General features: G+C 38.1%; 1 protein-coding gene across 5 annotated transcripts in view; it reads right to left on the reverse strand.

Moving 5' to 3' along the window:
* ZDBF2 (zinc finger DBF-type containing 2) overlaps positions 1 to 18,667 on the reverse strand; it is a 31,480-nt gene extending 12,813 nt beyond the window's left edge. Inside the window, exons 1-5 of one of the 5 annotated variants that reach the window (XM_073879542.1) lie at positions 18,386 to 18,667; positions 13,721 to 13,773; positions 12,883 to 12,960; positions 11,739 to 11,843; positions 5,124 to 5,251 (exon numbers count right to left, since the gene is read on the reverse strand). In XM_073879542.1, the coding sequence (XP_073735643.1) occupies positions 5,124 to 5,251; positions 11,739 to 11,798 (188 nt within the window). In that variant the 5' untranslated portion in view covers positions 11,799 to 11,843; positions 12,883 to 12,960; positions 13,721 to 13,773; positions 18,386 to 18,667. Of the gene's footprint in view, positions 1 to 5,123; positions 5,252 to 11,738; positions 11,844 to 12,882; positions 12,961 to 13,720; positions 13,774 to 16,493; positions 17,430 to 17,452; positions 18,053 to 18,075; positions 18,243 to 18,385 lie in introns of those variants that run through there. The other 4 variants (XM_073879553.1, XM_073879551.1, XM_073879546.1 and 1 more) reach the window with 4 other exon arrangements.
* Between the last annotated feature and the right edge of the window lie 3,829 nt (positions 18,668 to 22,496).

A 22,496-nucleotide genomic window follows, 5' to 3' on the forward strand; every position in this document is an offset into this window, starting at 1 on the left:
GTGATACTCTAGCTCCATCCAGGTCATTACAAATGGCAAGATTTCATTCTTTTTATGGCTGAGTAATATTCCAGTGTGCATATGTGCGTGTGTGCCACATTTTCTTTATCCATTTATCAGTCAATGGACATTTGGGCTGTTTCCATAATTTGGCTATTGTAGATAATGCTGCCATACACAAAAATAAATTCAAGATGGATTAAAGACCTAAAGGTGACACATGAAACCATTAAAATCCTAGAGAACACAGTCAGTAACCTCTTTGACATCGGCCACAGCAACTTCTTCCTAGATATGTCTCTGAAAAAATAAACTACTGGGACTTCATCAAAATAAAAAGCTTCTGCACAGTGAAGAAAACAATCAACAAAACTAAAAGGCAGCCTACCAAATGGGAGAAGATATTTGCAAATGACATATCAGATAAAGGGTTAGTATCCAATTATATAAAGAACTCATAAAACGCAACACCCCCAAAACAAATAATCCAATTAAAAATGGGCAGGAGACATGAATAGACATTTTTCCAAAGAAAACATACAGATGGCCAACAGACACATGAAAAGATGCTCAACATCACTCATCATCAGGGAGTACAAATCAAAACTACAATGAGATATCACCTCACACCTCACTGTCAGGATGGCTAAAATCAGGGGCGTCTGGGTGGCTCAGTCAGTTAAGCATCTGACTCTTGATTTCAGTTCAGGTCATGATCTCACAGTCATGACAGCAAGCCCTGCATCAGATTCTGTGCTGGGCGTGGAGTCTGCTTAAGATTCTCTCTCCCCTCTCCCTTTACCCCTCCCCGCCCCAGAAAAAAATTTTAAATGCCAAGAGGAGTCTAAGGAGACAAGCTAATGGAACATGGTTATCCCAGATGGGACCCTGAAACAGAAAAAGACATTAGCTAAAAACTAAGAACAGCTGAATGAACTACAGAACTTAATGTATTAATATTGGTTCATTAATTATAACAAATGTGCCATACTAATCTAAGTTGTTAGTAACAGGGAAACTAGGTGGAGAGGGTATATAGGAACTCTTCTGTACTACTTTCTCAAGTTTTCTGTTGCTCTAAAACTGTCCTAAAATGTAGTCTATTAAAAATAAGTTTTTTGGGGTGCCTGGGTGGCTCAGTCGTTAAGCGTCTGCTTTGGGCTCAGGTCATGATCCCAGGGTCCTGCTCGGGCTCCCTGCTCGGCGGGAAGCCTGCTTCTCCCTCTCCCACTCCCCCTGCTTGTGTTCCCTCTCTTGCCGTCTCTCTCTCTGTCAAATAAATAAATAAAATCTTTAAAAATAAATGTTTTAAAATAAATAATTTTAAAATAGATTAACACCTAAAAATACCTTTATTATATATTTTTCAATTTGAGATGCTTCAATCATCTAAGAGAAACATATACATGTGTCAGCCACATGTAACTTTTTTTAAGATGTCATAAATATCATTATTTCTTTCCCATAAAAATTTATCACAATTAACACTAAAAGAACATTTTTTGGTATTTGTAAAATTAAAAAGTTAACCCAGATATCAGAATAATATGATAGGGCAAAAAAATTCCAGAAGGTTTCATACTTCTGAACTCTAATCAATAAAACTGCAGTACAATCACCACTTTACCCTAGTTTTTCAGAACCCTAAGAAGACCATCTCCATTTATTTGTCTTAAAGGCTATCACAACATTCTCAAAATTAATCTTGTATGTTTCACAAAGAAAAGGAAGTAAGGCAGGTTCATAAACCAAATTAGGCAAAATCCCAAAAAAGTTAGGAATCACCATCTAGATGCTTTGATTTGCATCTGTATTTGCATGTGGTTAAAATTAACAACGAAATCACAATCTATATTTCTACTCATTTTATTTTTTAAAGATTTTATTTATTTATTTGACAGAGAGACACAGCGAGAGTGGGAACACAAGCAGGGGGAGTGGGAGAGGGAGAAGCAGGCTTCCCGCGGAGCAGGGAGCCCGATGGGGGGCTCAATCCTAGGACCCTTAGATCATGACCTGAGCCGAAGGCAGACACTTAACAACTGAGCCACCCAGGTGCCCCAATATTTCTACTCATTTTAAACTAATTTCACAACAAAAAAGCCCTCTAAAAATCTAACCATTAAAGATTAAAAACCCTCTCTTTTATATAATTCTTGTGCTAAATTTTTGAAATCTATAAGTAAAATTTAAAAACTACATATCAAATCTATGAGATGTGATCAAAATGGAAACCTCACACTTTTAAACCTTCCACTAAAAAAAGAATTAGCAGGCACAAATTAACTAAATGAGCACTTAATTCAGGAAGAAAGATAATCAAATTCCCCCCACCGAGGAAATTTGAGGAAATTAATTAGGAAAAAGAAAAACCAATAAACAGAAAACAAAAATAAAGCAAGAGCTGACTTTCAAGAAGGCTAAAATAATACAAAAACCTACAATGTCTAGATAAGGGGGGGAAGGGAAGAAATTTTTAAAAATAAACTCTACAATTTAGAATGTTTATAAATATAAATAATGTGTTAGCAAGGGATTAAAAAACTCAAGGTAAGAAAATGGAATTCAAAATCAGATATACTGATGGGAAAATACAGATACACAAATAGAGGAATTTAGTTTATGTTACAGGTGACATTTTTTTGTTTTTAAAGTAATCTCCACAACCAACATGAGGCTCAAACCCACAGCCAGGAGATCTAGAGTTGCATGCTCTACCCACTGAGCCAGCCAGGTGCCCTTACAGGTGACATTTTATATCAGTGGAGATAATTAATATACTTTCACAAAAAAATAAGAAGTCCTACTTCACACCACATATAATAACAAATTCCAGGAAGATTAAAAATATTTAAAAGCAGAAATAAGGACATGAAGAAAAAGACATGAAAGAAGCCATAAAGGAAAATTCCCTTACATATGTTATGTCAAAATGTTTAATTTCTATATGGTAAAAGACAATACACACAGATGAAAGACATGACAGATGTTGGGAAAATAACTATAACATATTTAAAATACAAAGGACGATTATCTACAAATATTGAATACAAATCCAAAATATATAAACAATTCAATAGAAAAACAGATAACATCTAAAAACAATCCATAAAATAAATATATGGCTAATAAACATATATAAAAAGATGTTCTATTTTACTCTTAAGTAAATAAAGGCTAACGAAGGGATATGCTTTTTTGGCCTATTATGTTATGGGGGGGGAGGGAAGAAGTTGCTAATCCCAGTGTTAGCAAGAGTGACAGAAAAATGAGCGCTCTCATAGACTACTGGTGTATATGTATGTTATATAAATTGTATATAAATTGGCATAGCCTTCTAAGGAAGAGTCTCAAGAATTTTAAAGTTCCACACACAGCTTGAGCAAGAAAATAAGTAAGAGTAAAGGATTAAAACCCACAGAAGACACAGCCATGAGTTTATAATGATATAAATAGATACTCTAATAAGTGAGGGAACAAGAAAGCTCTTCTTCATGAAGACTAATTAATACACGTAATAACTGTTTCAGGGAACAATCATCAATTAATGCTTACAATAAGCGGGTGGAAATAAGATGAGAAACAGCGTATTTATTTACAGAGTCTCAAAGTACTTCTCCACAAGTCTTACTAATTATAATGGGGAAAAGAGTAACATAATAGTAGAGAAGCCCCTTAATTAAGTGATCCAAGTTAACATCACCAGCCATGAGACATGACAACAACATGGGTCTCTTTAATACACTGAGAAGGGCACAACACCAATTATAATTTATTCTTGTTCAAATGCATAACCTAAGTTTAATCATGAGAAAATGTCAGGCATACTCCAATTTGGGGACATCCTACAAAATAACTGGCCAGCAGTGTCTAAGGCTTGAAAGCAAAGACTGTGGAACCGATCCTGATTAAGGGTGTCTGAGGAGATGGGGCAACTAAATGCCATGTGTGATCCTGGACTGAATCCTGGTCCCAGAAAAAGGACATTAGTAAGACAACTGACAAAATCTGAATAAGGTCTATAAACAGTATGGCATCGATGTAATTTCATGGATTTGATCATTGTACTGTCATTATTTTAGATTTAACATTTGAAGAGGTCAGGGGAAAGTTATACAAGAATTTCTTGTGCCAGTTTTGCGACTTTTCTGTAAGCCTGAAATTATTCCAAAATGAAAGGTTAAAAGATAAAAAAGTATTTTTTAAGGCTCAGAAACTTTAGCCCATAAGTTCAAGTTCTAGGAATCTACACCACAGAAATAGCTGCATGTACAAATATGTCTGTTGAAGCACTCCTTACACAAGCTATAAACTGGAAATTTATACTGACCCCAACATAATCTGTCTTTCCAACAACTGAGAAAGAACATTTTTTAAACTTTTTCCCCATTTAAACTTTTTCTCCATTTGCTAAATTCTGGGTTGTGACTTGCAAAGCAAAGCATTCAAAAATATCCTTTTTCTACTGCTGGTGCTTATCTCAACTATTCTGCACAGATATGCTAGTAATCTGTTTTGCTTTATCTCATACAGCTGTAGCTGCAAACTTGCACATAGTTGTTAAACTAATGTTCTACCAATGTTTTTCTTTGACAAAGGACACTAACTCTTAAATATTATCAAAATATTTGTTTTTATTAAAACAACCAAAACACTGATACAAGAGAAAGCTATCGAGACACTGACAGATCATTCAAAAGCCAATTCTATTTGCTATCTCTTCGATTCAGTTAGCAAATAATTCAGTTAAGGTGGAACTGACTTAGTTTTTACTTACTCTGCTACAGTCACCAGCTGCTCTGTTCCTGATCTTTTAAAGGCTATTTTTGCCCCCACCATTACCCCTGCTTAATCTTATGACATACTTAGTAGGACATCTTAATGATGTGTAACTATTTATTGCCCTAAGACTTCTCTTTAGAAAAAAGCATGGTGTGGTGAGTGAAATTTCTTATTTAAGCTAGAAAAATTTTCAGATAGCAGCAGAGAAGTTACTAGGTAAAATTTCACTTCATATTCCTTAATGAAAAGATTCATTTTAAGAAGCACTAGAAAGTTCACACAAACATCGAGTATAACATATAATAACTCTGTACTAACAGAATTCCACTCAGCTACTTTACCTGCTTTCTTGAGAATGATATGGGTGGTGCCGGAGCACGTCCTGCAAGAAACGTTCCATCAAGCTAGTGGTGCCCATCCGCTGTCGATTCTGTGTGGTCAAGTATCTGTGCTGAGCACTGGACATATGCTATTAAAAAGAAAAAACACACTAAACAGTTTTAAACAGGTAATACTCATTAGTAGTGAGAGTTTCACAAATGGATTCATTTAGATATTCCTGGTAGAAGTATAAATTGATGAGTCTTTCTGCAAAACAATTCTAAAATGTGTATCTAAAAACCATAGAAGTATCTTTCCCTTGGATATAGTAATTACATTTCTCTAAATCTCTCCCTAAGGAAATCATCCTAAATGTGGATGCTTTATGCAAAAAATGCTGCTTATCACAGCATAACAACAAAAAACTGGAAATCTCCAAAGTGTCTAATAGGAAAATCTGTAATATGACCTAAGATGTAATACTATGAAACTATCTAAAATAATACAAAAAATTTTACATAACATGGAGAAATGTTAGATAGTAAGAGAAAAATGGGGGATGCAAAAATCACATGTATACTCTTACCTAAAACTGTGGTTTTAAAACATACAAACAAAAATAAAATAAAATGAAATGTACAGACAAATCAATGGAAGAAAATACACCAAAATCTTAAAAGCATTTACATCTGTGAGGTACATTTAAAAGTAATTTTAATTTTGGGGGGCACCTGGGTGGTTCAGATGGTTAAGCGTTTGCCTTCAGCTCAGGTCGTGATCCCGGGGTCCTGGGATCGAGTCCCGCATCGGGCTCCCTCCTCAGCGGGAAGCCTGTTTCTCCCTCTGCCTCTCTCTCTCTCTCTCTCTCTCTCTGTCTCTCATGAATAAATAAATTTTAAAAAATCTTTTAAAAAGTAATTTTAATTTTTTTATTATAAATTCTTATATTTGTACCGAGCAAATATTTTTATAATAAAAATCTGTTCAAAGAGAGAAGAGGGTTGGATCACTGTATTTGTAAAAGTTGAAGATTAATACACAAAAAGTCTATCATTTCTCTTCAGAGATTACAAATCCTCACTTAAACAGAATTCTGGAATAAATACACAGAATTCTGTTTTGTAATTCTCTCCACAGAAACAGTTTGTGTTCACAAGTATTATTTAGTGAGCTATCAAAAGGGATGGGAAAGAAGTCTAACATCTACTGAGCACCTATAACATATCAAACAGTGCTATTCCATTCACGACGCAGTAATCTCACCGAATTTTCACTGAGTATGAATCTTGTCCCCATTTTGATATAAAGAAATTAAAGCACAAAGATTTGGAGTAAATTGCCCCAAGCCGGGTATCTAGCCAGTAACAATTAAGGCAGGATTCCGATCTGCATCTACCTCTAAAGCTTATCTTCTCTCCCTATATCACACTACTGCTAATGCCATATTTGCAACATGAGTTACTGACAATTTAGTAACATGTTTTCATTTAACAATACCCGGGGAAAGTCATACTTTAAAGACCACAGTGAAGATGCCGAAAGAACTTAAACTGGGCTGCCAGCTCCTGATCACTATTACAACTCCTGGAATTCTCTCCTTCCATGCTGACTTCCGGGGTCTACTCTGATGCTGCCTTAGCCCCAGTAACAGTCTGAATCATGACAGTCTCAAGATCCTCTGGCCTCAAAGCTCCCCATTGTCCAGGACCCTAGCCCACCTGTTTCATGAAGGGAACAAAGGTACAAGGAAACAAACAATTAAAATCCAACCTCATCCTCTCTCTGCCTCAGTAAAAATTTTAAAAAGGCAACATGAATGGAGAATTTACACTGACACAAACCACAGAAAACACCACACTATATAGCCCAGAAGGTGCCAGCGTCTTTAAATTTTCTTAGTTGACATTTACATAAAGATAAGTGCACAAATCATATGTATAGCTCAATAAATTACCACACAATAAACACATCCAAAACCATCTATCCATGAAAAACTAATGAGCACTCAGAACCCTTCTAATGTCCCAGACCAATCAAATATTCCTTTCCTCTTCCCCCAAATTAACTATTACTAAATTTTAACAATATAGATTAGGTTTGAAAGTTTCTAAATTTAAGTGTAGTCATACAATGTATATGCTCTTTTACATTCATCTTCTTTCACTCCACACCTGTAATACTCATCGGTAGTCTGTTTGCTTTAATTTCTGTATAGTATCCCATCATATGACTATACCGCATATTATTTATTCATTCCATTCCTGATGTATCATTCACAGCTCATGGCTGTCATAAATTATGCTGCAAAAAACTTTCTTCTATGTGACTTTTGGCGCCCACGTGCATACATTTTTGTTGAGTGTATTACTAAGGGTGGAACTTCTGGGTCATAAGGTTTGCACATGCTCAGCTTTAGTACCCTCTTGTTGACTAGTCTTCCAAAGTTGCTGTACCAATTTGTACCCTCCCCAGCAATGTTTCATAGTTTCCATTCCTCTCTCTCCGCGTCAACACTTGCCATTGTCAGTCTCTTTAATTTTAGCTACTGAAGAGGGGGGTTCATGTTATATCACTGTTGCTTTAATTTGCAATTTTTGTGATAGCTTTTCATTTTCCTGGCCACCTGGATATCTTCTTTTAGAGCGTGTCCAAGTCTCTTCCTGTCAAGTGCATGTTTTTTTTTTAATAAACTACAGAAATTATTTATTCTGAACATGAGCTCTTCTTTCAATTTTATGTTCCAAGTATCATTCTCTGTGGCTTACCTTTTCACTTTTTTTGGGTGGGGTGTTCATAAAGTTTATTTGTGTGTGTGTGTGTGTGTGTGTGTGTTTTCCAGTAATAGTTACAAGGCACTTTTCTACTTTAATCATCTCTCACTGCTTCCTAACTTAACTGCAGTCCAATTTACCAATTTTTTTGTCGGTGCTTTCTGTTACCAATTTAGGAATCTCTCCCTACCTCAAAATCATGGAGATTTTCTACTGATTTCTAGAAGCTTGACTGTTTTACCTAAAATATTTACATCTACCATCTATCTACCTGGCACTGACTTTTGTATCCAGGATGATTTAGTAATAGAGTTTCATTTCTTTTTCTCCATATGGCTAGCCAATCGACCCAGTAGCATTTACTGAAGAACGTCCCATCCTCACCATTCTTTAGTGCCACATTTGTCACAAATCAAATATCCACATGTCTGTTTCTGAAGTTTCTGGTTTATTTCCATAATCTTTCTAATTTTGCACCATTGTCTTAAAGACTGTAGTTTAGTAATAAATTTGGATAGCTATTACTTCTGACTTTGTTCTTCTTCAAGATTATCCTGGTTCTTCTTAGCCTTTTGCATGTACATACATATTTTTAGAATAGGCTTAATTTTCATTAAACTTAATTTTTCTGGAATTCTGTTTGGAATTTCAATGAATCAATATATATGTTTGGGGAGAAATGACATGTTTATAATACTGATTTTCTCAATCCATGAACACAGTATATCACACCAATTATTTAATTTTTCTTAAATTTCTCTCGATGTTTATACTTTTCTATATAAAAACCTTATACATATTTTGTTATATTTATTCCTGAAGAGTTGATGTTCTTTGATGCTGTTGTAAGCATTTTTTTAAATCTCATTTTCTGTGTGGCACTGGAAATAAAAATACAATTTCTTTTTATGTTGGCCCAAGAAACTTTTTAAACTCACCAAAAAAAAATTAAAAAATAAAAAAACAAAAAATAAACTCACTTATCAATTCTAACAGTTTACCCAGAGATCTTTAGAATTTTCTATGTCCACAATCACACTGTGTAAAAATAATGTTTTGTTTCTTTTTATCTAATCTTTGTCGTTTTAATTTTTCTTTCCTTATTCCCCTGGCTAAATCTCCAATAAAATATTAAATATAGTTTAATTCATAGCACCAAGTCTATTTTCACTTAATATTCTACTGGTGTATTTGGATTTAATCTGTTTTTACTTTTAAATCTGTGTTTTATTGTTCTTGCCTGTCCAATATTGTCCCTATTTCTCCTCTTTTTGCCTTCTTGTGGATTGCTTTTTCTTATTCCAAGTTTCCCCTTTCTGTTAACTTGGCAGTTAGTTATAGGCTAGCCTCTTTTTCTAGTCTATTAGTGGTAACAGATTATAACAAGCAGCCCTGACCTACCAAGATCTAAAATTACTTATTACCTTTACTCTCTTCTTGAGCAAGGACTTAACTTGATTTACTCTCTTTCCAGTTTCTATGCCACTGTTGTGACTCCCTCCTACAAGATACTATTCATTTAGATTGCCTACCACCTTTCCATTGATCTTCATGCCTTCCCATCTCTCTGAGCTTCCAACTGGAATCATCTTCCTTCTATCTGAAGAACTCTTTTTAGGATTTCCTTCAGTAAGGGTCTGCTGCCAACAAATTCCTTTAATTTTTGTTTTCTGAAAATATTTCTATTTCACCTTTTTTTTCAAGGATGTATTTCTTAAGCATAGAATTATAAGTTGGTAGTTGTATTCTACCTTTTGGCTTCCATTGTTTCTGTTGAATATTCACCTAGAGCTAGGCTCTGTATTTCTCTATTGCCTTTAAAGTTCTCCAGAGCCATGAAACTTATCCATTTCTTTATTTACTGAAGCCTTTATACTTAGCACAAATTACTTTGACTGTCAACAGTCTTTTTTTAGGGGCACCTGGGTGGCTCAGTCATTAAGCATCTGCCTTCGGCTCAGGTCATGATCCCAGGATCCTGGGATCGAGCTCCGCATCAAGCTCCCTGCTCTGCGGGAAGCCTGCTTCTCCCTCTCCCACCCCCCCTGCTTGTGTTCTCTCTCTCACTGTGTCTCTCTCTGTCAAATAAATAAATAAAATCTAAAAAAAAAAGTCTTTTTTAATGTCTGTTTAATGCATGAGTATCCAAATGTCTAAAAATTATTTTAAACCTTAAGAAAAAGTTAGACTGAATGCTTACTGAATAGAGCTTGTAGTTAAAGATTTAGTATGTTTTATTAATATCAAAAGTTCAGCAAATAATCTTCCAGTCACGTGATGCTATAATTTATCAATCGTGACAGAAACACTAAAGAGAGCTTTGAGATTTATTACCTGCTGCCTCATGTTTATAACCAGCATTAGAAAGTATTTTTTTGTAAAAAGGCAGAGATGTAGAAATCACAACCATAAAAACTTTTCCTTAGTATGAATTTAAATGATGACTGCTGACAATTAAACAAATACTACTAAACAGCTGAATTTTTATGTATTACAACTTGTCTTGGATATCACTTATGATAAAACAGCTTAGCACTAACAGGACCAGAGCTTCGTTATATTACTACTTCACCTATGACACAATTCTCAGCTTAGACCCTGAAGAAAACCTTGAGACTCTTCCAAGTTAACAATCCCGGTCAGAAGACTACAGCTACTATTACCATGATTACTTATTTCAAAATGTCCATATACAATGCTTCACAAACTCTTCCAACAAAAAGGAGCACTACTCAATTCATTCTATGAAGCTCCAATACCAAAACCAAAGACATCACAAGAAAAGAAAGCTACAGACAATATCCCTTATGAATACAGATGTAAAAATCCTCCACAAAATGCTGGCAAACCAAATCCAGGAACATACAGAAGGATTAAACACTATGACCAAGTGGGATTTAGCCCAGGGATGCAAAACTGGTTTAACAACTAAAACTCAAATCAATTTAATTGCTACAGACTGAATTGTGCCCCCCCCCCAATTCATTCGTTGAAGTTCTAACTTCCAATGTGACTGTCGTGGGAGACAGGGCTTTTAGGGGGTAATTAAAATCACAATATATTAAAAAAAAAAAACTACCTGGAAATGAACCAAAGATCTAAATGTAAGAACAAAAACTATAAAATTCTTAGAGAAAAATACGAGGCATAAATCTTCATGACCTCGGATTAGGCAATCTTTTATGACACCAAAAACACAAGCAACAATATGAGGGAGAAAAAGCTACATTTAACTACAGCAAAACTTAAAAGATTTGTGTGTGAAAGCATAAACTTCCAAGTCCTTCCCTTATTCCATGATGTCTTATAGAATCTAATCCTCCGAATTCTTCACCTCTCACTTAACGCCTGCCCTCCACCTGACCAGCACCCAAGCCCGAAGCCCCGACGCCCCGCTGGCTGCTGGCTTTTGGTTGGCACGCTAACCACCCCTCCGCCTTGGGGCCTCTGTCTTTCTTCTCTCTTCCGGCTACCTAGGAATGCCTCCCCCAGAGATAAGCAAGCCTGGACCCCACACTTCGTTCAAATCTCGACTCAAATGTTACTTCCTTCACCTCGCCCGGCCACCCTATCTAAAACTGCACTCTCTTCTCTCTTTTATTTTCCTCATAACATTTATCCCAATCTGACATATCTTGTACTAAAATGTATGACTATTTATTTTCCGTCTTACCACACTACAAAGTAAGCTTCATGAAAAGAGGGACCTGGATTGGCTCATAGTCATATCCTGAGAACCTTAAAACAGTGTCTACCAACGAGAAGGTTCACAACATGATCTGTTCAGTGGATGAATAAATGAATTTAATTTATTAAATAAACGACGGCTTCTGAGATATAAGCACATTAGCAGGACCCTCTCACCTGTTCCAGGTTATTATAGCGCACGCAGCAATAACTGCAATATCCTTGTCTGTTCTGCATGGTGAATAACCAAAGTCAAGTGGCTACTGTCCTGGAATACTCAAACTGAAAAAAAAGAGAAATGGTAAAAACACAATCATTCCTTACTACCATGAGGAAAACAGCTTTGATAATATGAGAAAACAGAAATGCATCCCTGAGTCCGAACCCCTCTTCTTTCTAACAATTATGAAATTAGATAAGGCTGCCATGAGCTGCTGAATCCATCGGTGACCCCGGAGTAGATAGGAGAGCTGTGCATCTTCTTCTCTCTCTCTCTCTCTTTTTAAAGATTTCTTTATTTATTTGACAGAGAGAGAGCGCGAGCACAAGCAGTGGGAGCGGCAGAGGGAGCAGCAGACTCCAGTGTTACACCTGACGTCTAATTCTGTCATGAGAACAAAGATACCACATGTACTTTCTGCTTAATCCAAAAAGGGGCAGATTTTAAAATAAATTATCTGAAAGAGTTGCTAAAAATCAAAGTAACAACTAATTCGTGTCTAAAACACAAGACACTTCTCTTCTGACAACCACATAAACCAAATTAAATATGAGGAATTTTTTCCAATTGGTGAAATGAGATTTCTCTACAAATAAAAAAGTTTCCAAGTTCCTACCCCCTTAAAACTATAATCCTTCAACATTACATACTGCAGTGGTTCACAAGCCAGGCTGAATATCAAAATCATTCCCCAAAATTCTGATTTAGCAGGGCTGAGAAAGAGCCTAGAATTCAAATTTTTTTTAATTCCCCAAGTAACTTTGATACACAGCCAATTTATTCACTGAGACAAAGTGTTTACAATTAACAATTATTTTAAGTAATAAATCAATACAATTTCAGTTTTTTGGCTGTGTTTTGTTAAAGTACGAACAGAATTGTAAGAAATAATTTCATCAAGTTTTAATTCTAGTTATTTTAACATTCGTGTCTGTTGGAGAATATGTAACAGAATGATCCTATAATGTGTTGAGTATCTCTGATAAGATGATCCTGCAACACACAAAAAGTTTACTCATTAAAATCAACCTTTAAAATGAAATCACAGCCTTGAAATCAATGAAAACAGTAAATCAAAATGCTACCATAACATTCACTTACCTGTTACGTCTTATTATGAGAAACTCTGACTTTCTGACTTCCACACTTACGGGGAAAATAAATCAATTAAACCAGCCTCTGAAAGAGAGAATATATATTTAAAAAAAAAAGACTTCCTTAAATTCTGGTCTTTTTTCCATTATTTTACTTCATTTATTAGCCTGAAGCAACAAAATGAAACAAGCTTTAGTTGTATTATAGATATGGCAATTTTCGTGCTGAGAGAACCCTAGCACTTAAACCTGAACTTTGAAAATCATAAAATAACAAACTTCATGCTTTAATTCAAAATAGATTTAAAACAATCATTGAATGAAAGGCAAAATTGAAGTATGAGTCTAATATCACACACACAAAAAATTGAACTCCTTTATTTTTTTGATCTTCAATACTTACAGCCTTCCAATTCCCATTTTTATTTCCCATTCCCATTCCGCATTATTATCCGACATTTCTATGACATTTCTCTCATCTTGTGTCACATACATGCCCCATTATGCCAATTAGCTACAATGACTCAGAAGCACCCGATGGGCATTTTTAAAACTTTGCATGCTAGGAACCCCACCTGAAAAACCTACTGAATCAAAATCGCCTGGCGGGGAGCCAGGCACATGCATATTATGCATATTTAAAATGCTCTAAGGTGATTCTGAGCTAGGCTGAAGCAATTACATAAGTTGTCATTTTTTATGTACTAATAAAATTCTTACTTATTAAAGAGATCATTTCTTTGGGGTCTGGGATTATATTACTTTTCATGACCCAATGGGTCTTTTAATACCAATTCTTAATTCTACTGGTACCTGGTATTTTCATTCGGTAACAAATCACCTACCTTGAGCAGGAAAGGGTAGGTATTACATCAGCTGTATTAGTCTTGGCAAACATCTGTAAATTAAAGCAATTAAAAAAAAAGATAAGCCCCCTAAGTATCTACCATTGGCCAAGTAAGTAGCCCCCAGTCATAGATAAGTTTGAAAAATAACTCAGTTATGTTTCAATGGGAGAAAAAAAGATTAACTCTTGAACACAAAGGACTTTACATACTATGACTCACTGAATCCCACATGACCTTCTAAGATGCTCTGGAGCAGAGTAACCCATATAACCCAACATCATATATTTCACATCTCTGGGTCCGGGAACAAACTGCTGCAAAAGAATAAACTGGGTCTCTGGTAAGGTTAAGAACAAAGATGCTATAACCCCCATGAGAAATGTTCATGGGAAATGTTTGAAAGAAATATTTACATGAAATTAACATTGGGTCCTGGACTAACCCTCAGCTCCTATGTTAGTTTCAATGAAAAAACACTGTCAATTCTTTATCATCTCTCTATATCAAGACAATAAAGCCAAATTATCCATTTTTTTAATTCCTCCACATTGTTGTTGGCAGTGTGTTTCTGGTTAACAAAAAATTCCAACACTTAGATTCAGAAGAGCCAGTGACAGCACTGTATTATCAAATAAATATTTAGCGCCTACCCTGTGCAGAGTTCCATGCTAGAAGCTTTAGAGGATAGAAATAGACAAGCTTTCTTGCTCTCAAGAAGTTTAAAATGGCATTAGGAAATGAATGCAAAAACACCAGGTGGTATCTGAGAAATGTACAAATAGTAAGTGCCAAAATGTCACAGTGGATATGGTTTTTTAACCGGACATTGGAAAATGGGTAGGATTTGCTTAAACAAAGATCAGGAAAAAATATTCCAAGTAACAAAGAAGCAAAAGCACACAAGCAAGAAAGCGAAGGTACGTTTAGAGATAGTAAACTGACAAGTTCAGCTGGAGCTAAGATTTCATTTAAAAATTTAAGGGGCAATAAAGAAAGAAAAGCAGATTCAGTTTCAACATGATTGTATTTAAAAGAAAACTTGAGAATTTAGACTACATATTTAGGCAGTGTGGATATTTTTATGGAAAGCAGTATATGCAGAGAGCTTTAAGAAAATTCTGGAACAGAATTTAAGAAAATTCTGGGACAATGATTCTTCCCTCTTCAAAGGAGCTTTTCACAGGGTAAGTTAAAATATTCAGCACTATTTTCTAGAATACTGGAGAATGAGTTAATATCCAAACTATCCAAATTCAAAGGATCAGTAGTAGAGCAAAGACTTAGGCTCATTTATGCTTGCAAATTAGGAAAACACACGTTAATTTTTTCTTTAAAAATTACTTTTATTAATTTTTATTATGAAAAATTTTTTGATGGTACAATTATAAAAATAAAGAGCATAAAAATCAGTCATAATCCCACTACCCACCATTAATATTCATCATATATTCTTTGTTCTAAACATGTTTTTACAAAAATGGAATGGTACTATACAGTCTATTCTATAGCCTCTTCTCTCACTTAACCAAATGAGAAGAGCACCTCTACATGATGTTATATATAATTCCAAAACAGAATCTTTAATGATCGCATAGTATTTTACCCGTGTAAGACAAAAGCCCTCTTTTCTGACAAGATAAGAGCTAGCAGTCGGTGAGCTAACTATTTAAAAATTAGAGGATTTTAAAAATACATACATCTTCAATATTTTGTCTAACCTAAAATATACAAATGTATATATGTTTGATTTAAGGTCAAGTTAAGCTTTTTTGTTTCACTAGTTTTTTTGTGGATAGGACAGCTAGAGTTCCCAGTCATATTTTTTTCATATTTTCATAAACCACATCATAATTTACCATCAACGAGTTTTCACTTTGGTTCCTCTAAAATAGAACAAGAACTTAAGGACATTTCTAAAACTGAGAGCAGTATTATGATTAACATTTAAGATTTCCCCCAACCTTTTACAGTTATCACACCCAATTAAGTACTCTTAACAATGGCGTTTTTTTTTTAGTGCAAAGGATTTAATTTATTTTTTATAAAAATAATAATGCTATACTAAAAGACAATGCTTACATTCTATTTCATTGGTTTATGAAACACTTAAAACTGCATAAACCGATCAGGGGCCGTGAACAAAGACCTCTGAACTCCCTGAGGTGACTTCAACACAAATGTCTCAAAATTGCATTTGTTTTTTTCTTTTTGGACTATTTCTTGCACACCTGAGATCTGTACCCACTGCAGAGATAAACACACTACTGAAATGAGTTCAGAACTGTACTGTGTGTTTCCCAAGCTGACTGCGGTATTTTGAAGTAAGAGCTAACAAAAATCCAGAATCCCTATGGGAAATATTTTTCAACCGCCTAACAAGAGAGACACCAACTTAATATTAAATTTAAAAAGACAATAGAAAGCCTTTTGGTTTATTAAGATCATCTAAATCACCTGTCTAGCAATAGGAAAACAACTGGAGAGCAATCACAAAACAACAGCCAAATGAAATAAAAAGACCCTTTTAATTCAGGGTCCCTTTCCTTACAACATTAACTCATTTTCAACTTCCCACTTGTTTGGATTATCCATCTTATGCATCTGGTGGCAAGCATTATCCTGGACCCTCCATTCAGTCTTAATAAAATAATAATGGCTAAATTTTAGTGAATACTTAAACTGGGCTAGGCACTATGTCAACAGTTTCATACGCATTATCCCCTCTGAACAGCAAACAGCCTTATGAAATTGGTGTCCCAGGAACTCCTACCTTACAAATCAGGAAACTGAGGTTTAGAGAGAAGCAGTATCTTGTTCCAGGTCACACACCAATACACTGTGTAGCAGGGATTTGACCCTAGGTCAATCTGAGCAGTTTATGCTCTTAACCTCTTAACTTCCATAAAACGCTTCATCTCTGTATTTTCAAGAATACTAATTGATTGTTTTAATATTACATGAAAACAAATAATTAGGAATCTAATTTGCTGCAATAAACACTGTCACATATTCCAAAGAAAAGACTAAAGATAACATTTAGCTTAATTGCATCATTGCTCCCATTCTGAGATGAGTGCTGACAGTACCTTGGATTAGGGACTTTCAAACTTAATTAGCATGGCACAGAGGAAGCAATACATTTTGTATCACAACCCAGCACACACACGCAGTCACACATGCAACGCCACCCTCACACGCATGCACCCTACACACGCACCAGCCCTCCCCCCCAACACACACACAGAAACGCAGTTAAAACAAAGCTTACAAAATATCCTAGCTACATGTAATGCATTCTGGTATTTTCTATGCCGTCTTATTTGGTTAATTTCAAGTGCTAGCTATGACCCACAAAATTAATTTCACAATTCACTAATGGATGAAAACTGCAATCTGAAAAAAACACTGCCTCACATTATTCAGCAGAACAAACAATATTTACAGAAGATGGCTGTTACCCTGAATTCAGCTTTTTTTTAATCCAGTATCTTCGCCATTGCGGTGATACTTCGTCAAATCTCTAACGAGTTTTACTAAGGTTGGCCACTGGCCAAGGTGCAGGGAGAAGAAGAAAATTCTTGCCTTCGAGGCTTTGGGTCCAAATCAGTGCAAGAAGGCAGTGGAAAGACGTTTATGCACTGATACAGAAAAAAGCCACAACGCATTAAGCAAAAAAGGCAGATTACATTAGTACCCCCCTTTATGTAACACGAATATGCGTTTACGTACCCCAAATTGTTAATACTGACGCCCTTGAGGATGAAACTGCTATGGGCTTTTTCAGCTTTTTTTTTTTTTTTTTTTTCCTGATCGTATATCACTACTGTAAGACAAATTAAATACAATTCCATTCTGGGGATAAAAAACGTTTTAGTTCCTTGAGAGCCAGCATCTCGTTATGCATTTCTTCCCTGCGGGGCCAAAATCATCGCGACGGATAATGTTAGGGGCTGCAAAGGGCCTTCTCGGGAGCACGTAAAAACGACGGCGTAATCTGCCCAGATTTACACAACTGTTGCGCGACAATGGTAAAACGACCGTTAACACAAAAATCTAACGCTTCCAAAATAAATTCCAGTCGCCAGAGACTGATAAAGGCCTAGGTCTGGGGACAGCTGGACACAGCGCAGGGCATGGGGGGGAAGGGGATTTGTGGACAGGTGGCTCCGGATCTCGGCCCCACAGGTGCCCCCGCAAGTCCCCGCGGGTACAAAGCCCCAAATCCGACCTCCGCGGGCAGCCCCCTCCCCATCGCCCAGCCCAAGGCCTCGTCCGCGGGCACCTCCGACCCAGGGCCCCCGACAGAAGCACAAGGCAGCCTGCGCCCCACCTCCACCCCACGCTCCAGCCACCTCGATCCGGGCCTGGAGACGCCGGCCCCGCTCCCGCAGGAGGTGCAGAAAGGGAGTGGGGAGACGAGACGCCGAGGAGGACCTGCGAGGCGGATGCAGGAGCCGGGCGAACGGTCCGGCCGTCCCTCGGGAGGAAGAAGGCGCCCGGGGCGCGAGGCGAGCAGGCCCCACCCCCGGCCGCGCGCACGGAGCCCGCGGGCGTCGCCCCGGCTGCGCGCCGCCTCGACTCGGCTCGGCCCGCGCCCGCGTCCGCGCCCCCGCCCGCGCCCGCGCCCGCGCCCCCCGCGGTGCTCTGCGGCGCGGTTCTCACCTCCGCGGAGGCCTCCCGGATTCTTTCCGGGCCTGGGCGCCGGCCGAGGACCGGTGGGCGCGCTCCCTTCCTATTCCGGTTCCATGGCGGTGCCCGGACCCCCGGGCCGTCCAGGGCCCCGCGGCCGCCAGCTGCCTGCCGCCCGCAGCCCGCGGAGCCAGACAGTGGAGCCCCCGGCTTCTCCCGCCGGTGCGAGAGGAGAAGCGAAGTGCGAGCGTCACTCGCAAGCCCCGGGCCCCGAGTCACGACTCAGCCCACGTAGACATCCACCGGGAGCGTAGCGCTGCAGTCCTGATTGAGCTTTGACGTCAGGGAAGGTGCGAAAAACAGGGCCCCTTCTGACGCAGGAGCCGCGCACCGCCCCCTGCCCACCCCCGCCCCCGGCGCCGGAGCCCCCTTCCTCCCGCCCCCACCCTCCCCTCCGCGAGATCTTTTAAAACGAACACTTCCTCCGGGGTCAGGGCCCCACTCGGGAGCTTGCAAAAATCAAACCTGTTCTAACCAACCAAAATGACTGGGCTCACAGCGGACTCGGGACGCGAGACAGTCACCGAGGTTTTAGCATTTGAGGGCCCAGAGAGCTATTGCTTGCCAATTCGCAGCAACATAGGAACCAGAGAAAAGAAAATGCGTTTGCGAGGGCTCGGCGTTTGCGCCGTTCGCCTGTGTTTGCCGCAGTGAGCTGCCGCTAACAAAAGCTGCTGTTTAATGAGCGCTTACTTTGTGCTAGGCACTGTGTTTCAGGTTTATGTCTATGTTCTTGCACTTCATGCTCGGGGCAAGCCTTTAGAGGACCTGACTAGAAATGCTACTATTCCCTTTCGACAAAGGAGAAAACTGAGGCTTAAGGAGGTTAGGTATTGAAAGGCCTCCCCTGCACATGAAAGGGTTACGAATATTAACCAAAATCCCCTCATTCAATGGTATTCTGTACCACCCACTTCGAACATGGTGCTGTGCAAAATCAGCTGACTGTAATGGGCGACACAAACCTGAATCGATTAAAATCTGTGATAAGGCAAATAATCGTCCCTAAAATGGAGGGAGCCTCCGATGGGAGAGCCTCTGTTTTAGGTAAAAATAATCTTAGAATGAGCTACCTTGTTCTTTGGCTATTGTTGTAATTATCCTTACATTTTTTATTTTGATAAGTTTAGGGACTTTGTCCCGTTTTTAAAAATTCTCCATTGCTTTTGCAGCCATAGTTTCCATTCTTTGTGTATTACTCCGCTCTTGCCTCGCCCAGGACATCTCTCTGCGATTTTAAACCTGGGCTATTGCAACTATTTGGTTTATAACCCTATTTAGATTTTTTAACACAACAAAAAAATACTGATTTCTTCTAAGGCAAGCTCTTTCCAATCCCAGCCTTGGAAATGGTGAAGGAAAACCTATTATACATCAACCCAGCCACCATGACATAATGTATTTCACAGATACGAAGACACACATTTTTCACACTTTCACATCTCAGAAATCAGGGTGCATTTTCCAAACTGGTCTCTTAGTAGTACTGGCCAGGTGGCTGTATCAACCTAGTTGTCATCACCTCCACATGCAGAAACTTGGATGTAGCTTTTCACATTGTCCTTATTTCCACTGAGTTAAGTGCATTGTTTAATAAAACCCACAACCCTAAAAGGAGGAAATTAACAGGCATAGGAGTCTCTTAAACTTGAAGAGAGCTTTTCCTAGGAAAAAAGAACAGACTTTCCTACAAAAGAGATTTCCTTCAGCACATAAAAAAGAGATGGGACAGGCCAAAAAGAGCTTAGACTTCTGAGAGACCTGAGTTACTCACCAAGTACATTAGTTCTTAATGCATTTTGGAAACCTACATCTGAACAGTTAAATAAGCCTCGCGCGCGCACACACACACACACACACACACACATAGTGAAATGACTTAAGTATTATTTCTGATGGTATGGTTTGTCAATTACAACCCCTATAAGTTTTGGTCAAAAAAAAAAACCATGGGAGAAGGAAGGTGAGTCCTGTGTGTTACTGGGAAACCACCCATTGACCTCTTCTGGTTAGATCAGGAAATGCCAGCATTGAAACCTGAGGAATAAGATCAGCTCCTTGGGGGAAAAAATCCTAGATTCAATAGTAGAGCACTCTTTTAAGACTTGATGCATCACCAACACTTCTGGTGGCACCGAAGACAATACTGTATGGAAAACCACAGGCATCAACAACTGATTCAAAAAATGACTTAGAAAAGTTGGGTTCCAGGGGCGCCTGGGTGGCTCAGTTGGTTAAGCAGCTGCTTTCGGCTCAGATCATGGTCCCGGGGTCCTGGGATCGAGTCCCGCATCGGGCTCCCTGCTCAGCAGAGAGTCTGCTTCTCCCTTTCCCTCTGCCTCTCCCCCTGCTTGTGTTCTCTCCGTCTCTCAAATAAATAAATAAATCTTTACTAAAAAAATAAAAATAAATTTTAAAAAGTTGGGCTCTGAATGTAAAGTTTTTGAAATCCCTTAACCAGTCTTACTTGTATTTCCCTTTATATGCATGCGCAAGATTGGTACATACCAAATATTAGTCTGAAAGGGCTATTTCACTACATAGGAAATAAAAAATACTAAATTATAAAAAATCAACGTGCTTTAGTTGACAGCATTTTTTTTCAGCAGGATACTATCATATAAAATTCAAGGAAGTATCATCCTACATCAGATTAGCAGTCCTTCCAGACTAGATTTCTGATTACTGGCAATGGGCAGTTTTCTGGCAGAGCTTAATTATCTATAAGGTTAAGCTTTAAAATTGTTCAGTTCCCCACAATCTTTTATTAACCCATTATAGATCTAAACCCGATCAGCAAATACTTATTTAAAGGACACTAAGGGGGTGCTTGGGTGGCTCAGTCAGTTAAGCAGTCATGATCTCAGGGTCCTGGGATCGTGCCCGCATCGGGTTCCCTGCTGGGTGGGGAGCCTGCTTCTCCCTCTCCCTCTGCTGCTCCCCCTGCTTGTGCTCTCTCTGTCAAATAAATAAAATCTTATAAATAAATAAATAAGTAAATAATGAAGACACTAAAAATCAAGGTTGGGTTTGTATGTACCCCATTCCTTCTCCAGGGAGAAAAAGGATCCTATATACGTGCTCTTTCACATTCTTTCTTAAAAGGATGAATAAAAACTGTTATTTCATGTCAGAAATCATTCCGATAGTGCCTGTGTTTTGTAAGCTGTTTAAGCTAACATTAGGCTAATGTCTTAAGGAAAAAAGGAAAACCTAGACCTCATTCCTGATCATAAAAGAATTTAGATTCTATCAGTTTAGAGTTTGGTTTATTTTTCCCAAAATTTCTCTCAGTGCACATCTACCTATTTATAGTCAGGTGATACCATTATGAAGCTTTTACCCATCATTAGCCTGGCTTTTTTTTTTTTTTTTAAGTAGGCTCCACCCCCAACCTGGGGCTTGAGCTCACCACCCTGAGATCGAGTCTCATGCTCTCCCAACTAAGCCAGCTGGGCGCCCCTAGGCTGGAATTTTTTATAAAAAGTATATGAAGAGTATGATGTCATCTTTTATAGAAAAGGATTCAGTCATATGCCCCTTCCAAATCATAATTTTAAAATTAGTAAGAATGATCACAAAATATCTCTATTCACTTTGTCTTGTTCTTGATTCTTCCCTGTAAGATAGTCCCCATCTTTGACAAAAATTTCATTTGAAAGGTAGAAGGCAGGATGGAAGTTAGAACAAGAAGGAACAAAGAGGTTCTTGAAAAAGGAATACAAGTGAAAGTGTGTAGCTTAGATTTGCAGGGATATACGGTGAACACACGGAGCCTGGTGGTGGATCTCAGTGTGGGGAGAAGAGTGCAGGAAGAGATCGTGCAGATAGATGAGTTTAATCCTCAACCATCATACAAGAATTTAATAATGGCTGAAATCGGCAAAACACTACAGAGCAATATAAGCCTCTTTTTTTAAGATTATTTATTTGAGAGAGAGAACACAAGCAGGAGCGACAGAAAGAGAGAATCCCAAGCGAACTCTTGTGAAATCGAGCCCTGTATTGGGCTCGTGCTCCGAACTCTGTGCTGAGCATGAGCCCGACACAGGGCTGCATCTCACGACCCTGAGTTCACGACCTG

The sequence above is a fragment of the Callorhinus ursinus genome, unplaced genomic scaffold, assembly GCF_003265705.2.
Source record: "Callorhinus ursinus isolate GAN/ISIS: 27379988/994484 unplaced genomic scaffold, GSC_fseal_2.0 scaffold2, whole genome shotgun sequence".
Lineage (NCBI taxonomy): Eukaryota > Metazoa > Chordata > Mammalia > Carnivora > Otariidae > Callorhinus > Callorhinus ursinus.